General features: G+C 36.8%; 1 protein-coding gene across 2 annotated transcripts in view; it reads right to left on the bottom strand.

The window, feature by feature from the left end:
• Window positions 1-1,375: 1,375 nt before the first annotated feature.
• Window positions 1,376-10,530, bottom strand: part of ago3b (argonaute RISC catalytic component 3b) — a 30,458-nt gene continuing 21,303 nt past the window's right edge. For both annotated transcript variants that reach the window (XM_049476317.1, XM_007258272.4), the window contains exon 19: window positions 1,376-9,678. In XM_049476317.1, coding sequence (XP_049332274.1) covers window positions 9,570-9,678 — 109 coding nt within the window. In that variant the 3' untranslated portion in view covers window positions 1,376-9,569. The remainder of the gene's footprint in view (window positions 9,679-10,530) is intronic.

Below are 10,530 nucleotides of genomic sequence, written 5' to 3'. Positions count from 1 at the left end.
CCTCAATAATTTTACTTATCGAGTCTATTAATGAGAATCTGTATGTTAACTTTGTTAAGTTAGGTTAACTAATCTATTCTATTTAATTTTATTTATATTATATTTAGGCCTGCCTGTCATGATAATTACATGAATGACAAATCATACTATATATGGAGAAATGTTTGCTGAACTTGGCCAAAATATCAGCTTTTTTTTTAAAACAGTAGTTTTATTTTATTTAATATTATTACTGTAGCATACTTCATTATGTTGTGGGTAAAACAGATGGGGGAACTTGCCAATGCTTTTTGTCCGCTGGGGGTTGCCTTAGTTTTGAGGTAGGGTTGTTTTGGGAGTAGAGAGAGCGGCCTGCGAGCGAGGGTTTTTTTTCTTGCTGAGGAGTTCTGATCAGGTGGAGTAAAGTGGAATATTTTGCACTCTTCTCTCGGTTGTTTCTCTTTAATTCCTCCAAGTAACACCGCGAGGTTACATTACTGTTAATATGTTTTATAACTGTAGTATTTTAATGTTTTTTTTTTTTCTGGTGCGCACCATCTGTATTAGCTTTTCTCGCTTTATTCTCTCACTTCTCACCGCCGGCTTCGCCTGTGTGTCTCCGCACGCTCGCATCTGCACAGATCTGATTGGCAGAGGAGAGCGTCTGGTGATTTTACAGCACACTTGATTGGTCTGTGAGATTACGGCGCTGTAAAGCACGTAAACCATAAATACAATAAACGTTCCACCGCTTTAAATGAAGGCAGTTGTTTATTGGTTTGGGTCCGGATTGGACAACGTCTGGGTCCGGACCCGGACCGCAGTCCGCCTATTAGTGACCTCTGGTTTAGACCAAAGAATATTTGTGTTGGAATGCTTTTAGTTTGTCTATCACTTGAAATTTCTATGAAATACATTTAAGTTTTGTGATAGTAAGGTGACAATATTTGAAGAAGTTCAAGGGGTATGAACACTTTTGCAAGCCACTGTATGTAGATTTCCTTAGCATACTAGTCGTTTTATGCAAGGTTTCACATTTTCCAGATCTTGTCTTAATGTTCTAAGTTACTTTAAAACTGGTGTTTACCTTAGTAAAACAAAAAAATAATAATTAAATATGTAATTTGTGTGCAAATATGATGACATCCTTGGTATTAAAAAGCTTGATTTCAGTATATAGGCTGTATCACCTGGTGAGACAGTAGTATGTTTAAAGGACCGCATTTGGTTTGATGCAACATTAAACTCTGGTTATATAAAAGAAGAAACACAAAGTGAGAGAAACATACACTGAAATACTGCATACATGTATTTAATTAAAATATTGACAATTAAATAGAACAAAAAAGGCTCAATGAAAGACCAAAATCAGATAAATGTTAAGACAAAACAAAAATATTAAAAAAGACAGTTTTATTATCAGGTGATTAACTGCATTATGCACTGTAACCAAAGGAAAATTGATTTGTGTTTATGAAGTATGCACTAATAAAGGAGCTGCTTTTTTTGGAGTTTTTTTTTCATGGAATGCCTTCAGGATGAGAGGGAACTGACATGGCAACACAGAGCACTGACCCAGACCTTAAGCTCTTCAGCTCTTGCCAACATCTGATGCAGGACATTTCAGAATGCCTATATCAAATACAGATTCATAAATTAATAACACAGAAATCCTGAGCCAACTGTAACCAGTGATGTTTAACAGAAAGCAGTTTCTGATTAGAAGAGTTAACCGGTGGTCAGCTACTTGAGTTAAATCCCAAGTTAATTCTCTAACCTAAAAAAAGTAATACATTTATTGGAAGCTGACTGTGAAACTGAAACAGTACTGTATAGTGCTGCAGGTGTTCCCTTTTTGGCCTAATCATACTAAGTATAATGTCAAAAGCATCGAATTACTGCTAATTATTGCTGTTTGGTCAAATGCAGAGAACTACACAATCTGCTAACAATCTGAAAACTGTAGAGTGGCAAACTGAAATGGTGTAGACATAAACCGAGTAAAAGAGGCTGTAGAGACTAGTGACCTCCTGCAGTTTTCTGTTCAAGCTTAGTCAGTGTCCAAATGGCTGCTTATGCCATGCCAAGTACCCTAAACTCGACCACAGACACTCCTGAAAAGTTTGGTCCTGACACAATGTAACTGGCAAACCTATTATGTTAATGTGTTCTTGGCAAACAATTACAGTTTCACACACTTTTAACACATACACACATTATACAGTATATCAGGTATCAATATACACTCATCTTCAATGTAGAACAAAGGCTTGTTGTGCCCTTTGAACATTTCAAAAGTTTTTTTTTTTGTCCCTTATTAACCAGTTTAAGATCAGCACCATCGAGAAAGGCACATTCCACTCACTGTTCTCCTCATAGGATGAACCTTCTCCTCTACTGTCTTTAAATTAAAAAGGAAAAAAAAAAACAAGCAAAAAGAGTTTATATTTCAGACCATTTAAAAACAGATAAAACTTTTCCACATTAGTTCTGTAATTGACCTTCAATAACCGTTTCACTGTGGATTTTTAAAGAGCAACTTATCAAATCTGTTCTGAAACCCCAAACGGAAAACTAAAAGAGGAAGAACTGGAGGATCGAAGGCTCATCCCACTTATTGAACAACATTCCAAGACACATAAGAAAGGAGTTCACCCAGAATCACATCTGGACCTGTTTGATACGTTTTGGCAGTTCTTATGCCAACCTTTGTAGTTTTAGTCTAACAGTGAGTGTGTTTACATTCACTTAATAATCCAGTTACAGAAAATCTGATTTGGACAGTAATTCCTGGGAAATGAGATAAAGGGAAAAAAATACTCTTGGTTAAACGAAGTCAGACAATTATCTCACAGAAGCATACAGAAACATATTTCTGGGTAATTTTTGAGTATAAAATTTAACCTGATCTGCATGTTTTTAGACTGTGGGAGAAAACCGGGCAACCAGACAGTTTTCGTACAGAAGCATGCGACAAGCTTCTAACGTCCTGTTTTATTTATTTATTTATTTTTTGTAAAAATAATGCTGTCTTTTGTGCTGCTTTCTTTATACTTTATAGTTTGTTTGGACACTTACACAAACACAGACAGAGAAAACTAAAAATAAATGAGCACATATATATATGTGTAGTAAAGTCTGATTACTGAGCTAATACCTGGTTTCCTTAACAGATTACTAGGCTTTAATCCAATCTAAGTAAATCAAGCACAATATGCTGCTTACAAACTTTTAGAAATCTTAGCATAATTGGATTATTGACTGCATGTAAACACACTTAGTCACTTTTTTTTTTTTTTTTTTGCAAAACAGAACAGAATTAGAATCAGAATCTAAATTTATTAACTTTCATCAGTGGATGAACTAATGAAAGGCAGTTACAAGAATTAGAAGCTTAAGGGGATTCTGTGGGATTAGCTTTAACATAATTTAAGCACTTGTTCTAAAAACGGTTTTAAGGTGCCTGGAAAAAAAAAACAACAAGAGTACTGAAGTGCTCAAATGTGAAATAAGGTGAACTTCCCCCTTTAACACGACTCCAGCACCATAGCACAATGTGGTAACCCTCAAAACCACAAGTTTACAGTTCTAAAAACAAGACAATGTAATTCTAGAGGTCAACAGTCTATTGCATTTCAACAGATTATTATTATTAGACACTCTTATTATTTTATATTAATGTTATATTACCGTCTATTATTGATTGACGTTATATTATCTCTCATAGACTTTGTTAGCAAAAATAAGTGGTGTGCATTATACAGATTCATTCTTTAAATATACAAATATACTTCTGCTCTTCATTAAAAACGCTTTGAGCCAAGGCATTTGTAGTCCAGCTTTCAGCAAAGTGGAGAAGGAGGTGGAGTGGATTACATCACAGTTTATGCTCCACCCTCACAACAACTGCTCCACCCCCTTCCCCACATGAACGCCTTGCCTACTGGGCTCCATTTGAGCAACGATTTTCCGTGGCAACTCGAGTAGACAGAATGCTGTATCTTATACAGGACAAAATAACAGAACTCGTACGGTCACGCATGCACGACTGCATGCCACACTGAATCAATCAATCAATCTCAACTGTTTCAAGTAAAACTGAAATGCTGGTAGTGCCAGCCAAGTAACAGTTACACTTCAAATGTATGGAAACTTTGGAGTTTTCACAGTGCAGCGCACCAAAGTTGCAGCCGAACAGCAGCCAAACGTGGCTTATTTAAAAAAAAAAAAAAATAAACAAAAAAAAAAGGGTCCTTTTACACTACACAGTTTTTAATAGTGCGAACACATTTGATGGAAAATAGGCCTGTTACGGTAACTCTTTCTTTTTGGATGATATATGATATTGTCTAAAAAATATTACTGTCATTGTAAAACCATTTTAATGGTCATTTTATTTTAGAAACACTTAATAGACTCAAACTTGATCTTCTGCAGTCCACTCTGTGTGTATAAAGGCTACGTTATTGGCGCATTCATCACTGCACGACTGACTACAGTACTTGCAACCCTCATTTTTATGTATGAATGAAGTTACTCTTATATTGTGCCTTTCAAGGAACCTAAGAACGCTTTACCATGAATACCCTACACACCCAACATCACATTTAGCAATCCACACACACAAAATAGTGGTAAGCAGCAGCCAGTCACACATAGTAAACTCTCAACCAGACACTTTTAACCTGTCAACCTGGAGGAGCAGGTGTATCGGGCACTAAGGCAATGACCCAGAACAGGCATACATACATACATACATACATACATACACAATCATACTTTACTAGAGAGTTGAGAATTATATTTCTGGGCAATTTAACCCATGGTTAGATAGGGACTTGACCCCAAGAGCCCAGCACTGAGAGGTAAACCTGCTAACAACCAATTCACTGTGTGTGTTCTAAACAAACATGCATAGAAACACGGCAGACGAGATCAAGGTCAGCTAAAATTATTGAGGTCACTTCTTTACATTTCTTTTTGTAAGATAAGTCAATAATGTAATTACCGTGACAGGCCTAGGTGAAATTAATAATCAGGAATCTGGAACTTGTTAACTTGAACACTGGAACATCAAGAGGAATAAAATCCGCACTGTGTAAAGGAATTTGTAAGCTATGGAACGCCTCCAAACTGTGGAAGAGCCCTCAATAATCTAGCAGATTTTCAGTCATCACTGTGTATAAAGGACCAGCTAAACATTGAGCACCCGGTTAACAGTATAGAATATTAAACATGCTTCAAATCTCACATTTAAGTCCTTTAAAATCACACAAAATATGCAAAAGGTCCCTTCCAGGGAACCTACGAACAACTGCACTGAAGCACAGGTGTGGATGACTTTTTCCTATTATCATCTAATCAGATCTAGTCAATCATTTTGATTTTGATGTAGGTTAAAGGGTTTTGAACACCTGGCCCTTGGACATTTAATAGGACTCAAATAAAACCATTCAACTGCCAAATGTAACAACAGCAATCAAGACAACCCAACAATCAGACTCAACCTGCGCCAAACAAGCAAGGCTTTAAAGCTCAAGTTTCACGGTTTAAAGGAAATTAAACAAAACAAACCATTAGAAACATGGCGAAGATTCCCAGTTAGCTGTGAAACATTTAGGGAATGGCAGTCTAAATAAACCAGTTCCCACAATTACAGCACCGCACCTCTTAGCACCTTAGGCTTTAAGCCCAATCAGAGTGCAGTAAAATCAGTATCATCTTTCCTTACACAGCCAGCCTCTCTCTCTCTCTCTCTATTTGGATTAGTAGCTAAACTGGTGGGGTGTTTCACACTTCAGAATTATTCAGATAATTTACTTAGTTAAGATCACTTAGTTAAGTAAGCCTATGCCAGTTTCCTAGAATATAGACTATATTTTCCTTTCAATAGAAAATCCAAAATTATTTGTAGCCCAAGACAAGGCTTAATCTCTCTCTGGGAAACTGAGCGTATACGGAGTGCCTTTCTAAATGTAAAACTGTATTGCTGATAAGGCCCTATTCACACAGAATCAGATTTTTTGACTGGGTTAAGTCATACATGGTATGAGAAAAAATAAATCTAAAATTTTGAGCTTTATTTTGTTAGAGGGCAACAGGGCAGGAACTGTAATAATTCCTAGCTATCTTTTAAATTTTTCTAAAGATGGCTATTTTTCATTTTGTTCATGTTAATATGTTTGTTAACATTTTGTAGATTTTATATGATTTTAAACTCTTTTTTTTTTTTTTTTTTTTTTGCTGTATAGACGTGGCATTGACTGTGATGAAATGAATGGGATCGGTATAACCCTACTTCAGGCTTATTTAATTTTCTGAAGAATGTGGCTTTGAAAAGAGAGAAAGGAAAAACAGAGCCACACTTGGCAAAAGCCAACGACACAGGCAAGTAGATGTTACACAGTTCCATATACAACAGTTCAGCAGAATAAACTCATGCAAGCTTTCTTAGCTCTAGTAACTGAGGCACATTGGTTGGATTCGAGAATGTGATAACGAGACGCTGAAAAAGTCAGTCTTAAAAAAAAGCTTAAACTGTCAAAGAAAATATCTTTATTTCTCCATACAACCATTTTTTCACTGCTAACACTGTACTCCAGGACCAAAAGGCTAATTTACTTCCAGGACAGTAATCACTGAGGTCATTTTTAAGGAAGTGTCCCAACCTAACGGCTAGTGTCCACCCAATGGCATATAATTTGCATAATGCTAATTGGTGGCTGCTAGCTTTAAGTAGCACTTATTCATTCTGCCCCAACTATTCCTTAAAAAAAGAAACTGTGAGACTAGAGATATGTTTGCGATGTGTACAAATGAATGTGATGCTTATGCAATGTGCAATTCAGTGCAGGCACTGCATCAGCAGAATCAAAATTTGAAAAAGTGGAAGCCTCTATTGAAAGCCAATTGAAAGCCTCCAGTAACATAAACAGCACATAAACAAGTACGTGAACGGATGTTTATGTGAATGCACGATCAAACAGCAAGTATATCTCTAGCCTTAGAAGTAGACCTTTACAAAACGTTTCTTTACTAAAGCAAGGTTTATACTGTGTAAGGAATTGTAAGACACTTGGATCCATACGAAAGTAAGTGTTTCTCTGCATGAGTTCTGCCAAAGAACCCTTTTTGTTTCTAACATTGAGGGCTTTGTGCTTTTCGTGTATATCAATGGGCTATTTAAAGTATATTCATGTCTGGACACTATTAGTGCATTTTACTGCAACTTTTGACATGGCAGTATATGCTTTTACCCACCATCCATCAGCGAGAAGAGTGAAATAAATTGAAAGAGAAAGAGGGAGAGAGAGAGAACAAACCAAAGCAAGGAAGAAATGCCCTTTAATTCTGCAGTACATTCTAGAGTAAAACGTGAAGGCAAGTTTTTAAGGGTGCAGAGCACTCTGTTCAGAGACGCTCGACAGATACAGCTAAATTGGTCAAACTCTGGATTTAGATTCACTGTTCACATGTTGTTTTGAAGTCAATCCAGTTCAACTCCTAAAACAAACGCAGTAAAGGTTCAATGGCATGGACGCTTCAACCTCTCCAGATTGGCCCGGATTTGTTAGGAAGGTGTTTTCCAGGCACTTTGTCTAAAATACGCAACTACCTTCTGCCAACACGACCCATCACATTAACAAGAATCCTCATTTCTAATATAGACAAGCTAATATAACACTTCAAACTCTACATGCTTGTGTTCACACTATTCCAATGAAGCCACCTGCTGGTTTCTAACATTCAAGGTCCTTATTAAAATGCCATATTAGTCAACAAACAGTGTTCATTATCATATATCTATCTATCTTTGTCAGTTGTGGCATGCATTGCACAACAACGATATACCAGAGCCATTAACAGTTGGCTTATTGCACTCAGAGTCTTTTTGGACAGCGTTAGTCAAAGTCATCAGTGAAAGAAACTTGAAAAGCTTCCACTTATTCACAGATTTGTAGCTGAAACATTGATGAAACAGATGTTTGATACAATTTAAAATAAAAAAAAATTGGGAGTATGCAAGATGAAGCTCATCAACTGTTATCAATATTAATGCATGAAGCTGGATCATACTACGGTATTCAAAAATCGTCAGTGCACCTTTTAATTCAGTGCATCTTATGATTTTTACCAGTCAGGTTGTATAGAGCAGTAAAGCCACTCAGGAGTTTTAGGTAAGTTCTTCAGCACCGGGGCCGGAGCAGCATTAGCATTAGCTTCTAACTGCTATTTCCCCATTTAGAGGTGAGTATTATCAGCCTGTAGCCTACTGCCAACTCCTGCTAGCACTGCTAAATACTATAGTGAGCCTTATAGTGCCTTATAAAATATAGTACATACTCCTTCAGTACCTTCTGGAGGCCACAACTACAAGCCAATGACGTATACATAACATTATATTTAAAGAACACAGTGACACGCTTGTGTGCACATCCACACTCCCCCACACACATACCTCTTAGAACGGAACAAACATCTTTCACCAACCTTGGGTTAAATTTAATAGATGTTCAGAAGTTGTACTTTAAGTGAAAGTGCAGTTTTAGCTAATGTGTCACTCTTAGCTTGAGGAGAGTCTGCAAAAGAAAAACTAAAACAATACAGAATGGGGTAATCATGAACGAACGGAAGGAAGGCTGGGATGTTTTCTGGGCAGAGCATGAACACAGACGTTAAACGTCTTGCAGCTTTATGATAGCCAATATATGTAGTTAAAAAACAAACAAACCAACAACTAGTCAAGGTCACCTCAGAACCTTGATTAACACACCCACACACACTTAAACACATGCATAACAACTGCAAGAAAAGGGGCCCAGAACACAGTATGGATCTCATACACTCATTAAGCACTTATTGGATTGGAATCATCATTAAAAACCGACCCTAGATCCTTACAATTACGCGGGCAAGATAAAAACAAATAAGATAGAAAGTGTAAATAAAATATTTTCTGATGACCCCATCTTCCTCTAAACCATTAAAATTTAAGCTGTGATCAGTACAGCACAAAACTACAGGTGACAAAGTGAACATCTGGAAAGTGTGGCCAGTTTCACGGCCCCATACTGAACTCTAGTGGTGACCTTTTTTTTCTTCAGCTGACTAGAGTCACAGAAACTACTTGACCTTCCTGACTGCATGTGTTCTTCAACGAGCAATTTCCCGAAAATAAGCTGATCTGATTTTTCTTAGCATTATATAAAAAAAGGCTTTTTGAGGCTTACAGACACGCATACATACACACATACAAATAAACTCCACACTAATAAATAACAGCAAAACTGCCACATCTTCTTAGGACTCACATTTCAATGTAGATCAATGTAAAAAGAAGCAAAAAAAAAAAAAAAAAAAAAAAAAAGGAGTGGGTTCTTATTTAGAAAAGACTGGCTGTTGTTTTCTCTATTCTATTGCATAACAGTGTTAATTCCTCGCCTCCCACTGATTTTAGTTACGTTTGGTTCGTTTTAGCAGCAGGGCAGCCTATGGTTGCTTGCCGGTGCAACAGGAAGGAGCCTTCATCAGCTCAGTGCATGATGCCAAGTGACTGACAGGTGAGTGCTAGTGAGAAGAAGGAGGCGGAGTTAGGCGAAGTACATGGTCCTCAGGGTGTCGTGGTGAATCTGTACGGCTTTGGCCAGAGCCTGAGGGTCGCGACCATTACTCTGCCCAGACACGTGACTTCCCTCCGCACTGAAAGAGATGGAGAAACAACACAACTGAAAACCAATCAAATCACTACAGAGAGGGTTTAATAATACAGATAAAAAATTTTATTAGACAACTTCATTTATAGCCACAGCACCTTCTAGATAATGCATTTACTGATTATGGCTGCAAAACACCAGAAAACATTAATAGAGCTTGCAACCAGATTTGACAATAACTCAATAATTCAACACATCATGTTATTTATAATGCACTCTGTATGTCTCACAGTAGAGACAATGTTAAATTTTGCTGTATTATTACTAGGTATGCCAACCTAAATTCTGAACTACTGCCATAACTCACCCTTTAAACTCATCCTTTTCATTGCTATAGGAACAAAATCATAGAATATTGGACTGTACAGCATCATATTTCCATATCAATATCATATTTCAAATATACACTTCTTTTGAGAATTTGGTGTTTAAAATACTGTCAGAATTTATTACTGTTTTAGATTAGAATAGAATAGTATAGAATAATACAATAGCACCTTCACACACAGGGTTAGTAAATACATATCACTTGATTATAAACACAAAAATCTGCAAATCAGAAACTGTAAAATATACAGCTCTGGAAAAAAATAAGAGACCACCTAAAAAGATGAGTGTCTTTGATTTTACCAAACTGAAAACCTCTGGAATATAATCAAGCAGGTTGGACGATCACAAGCCAGAAGTGGCATAAAGTTATCCAAAAGCAGTGTTTATGACTGGTGGAGGAGACCATGCCAAGATGCATCAAAACTGTGATTTTATTTCACCAAATATTGATTTCTGAACTCTTAAGACTTTATGAATATGAACTTGTTTTCTTTGCATTATTTGAGGT

Source organism: Astyanax mexicanus, chromosome 3, assembly GCF_023375975.1.
Source record: "Astyanax mexicanus isolate ESR-SI-001 chromosome 3, AstMex3_surface, whole genome shotgun sequence".
NCBI lineage: Eukaryota > Metazoa > Chordata > Actinopteri > Characiformes > Acestrorhamphidae > Astyanax > Astyanax mexicanus.
The sequence above is the reverse complement of the archived record's forward strand: the minus strand, read 5'-3'. Positions and strand labels throughout refer to the sequence as shown.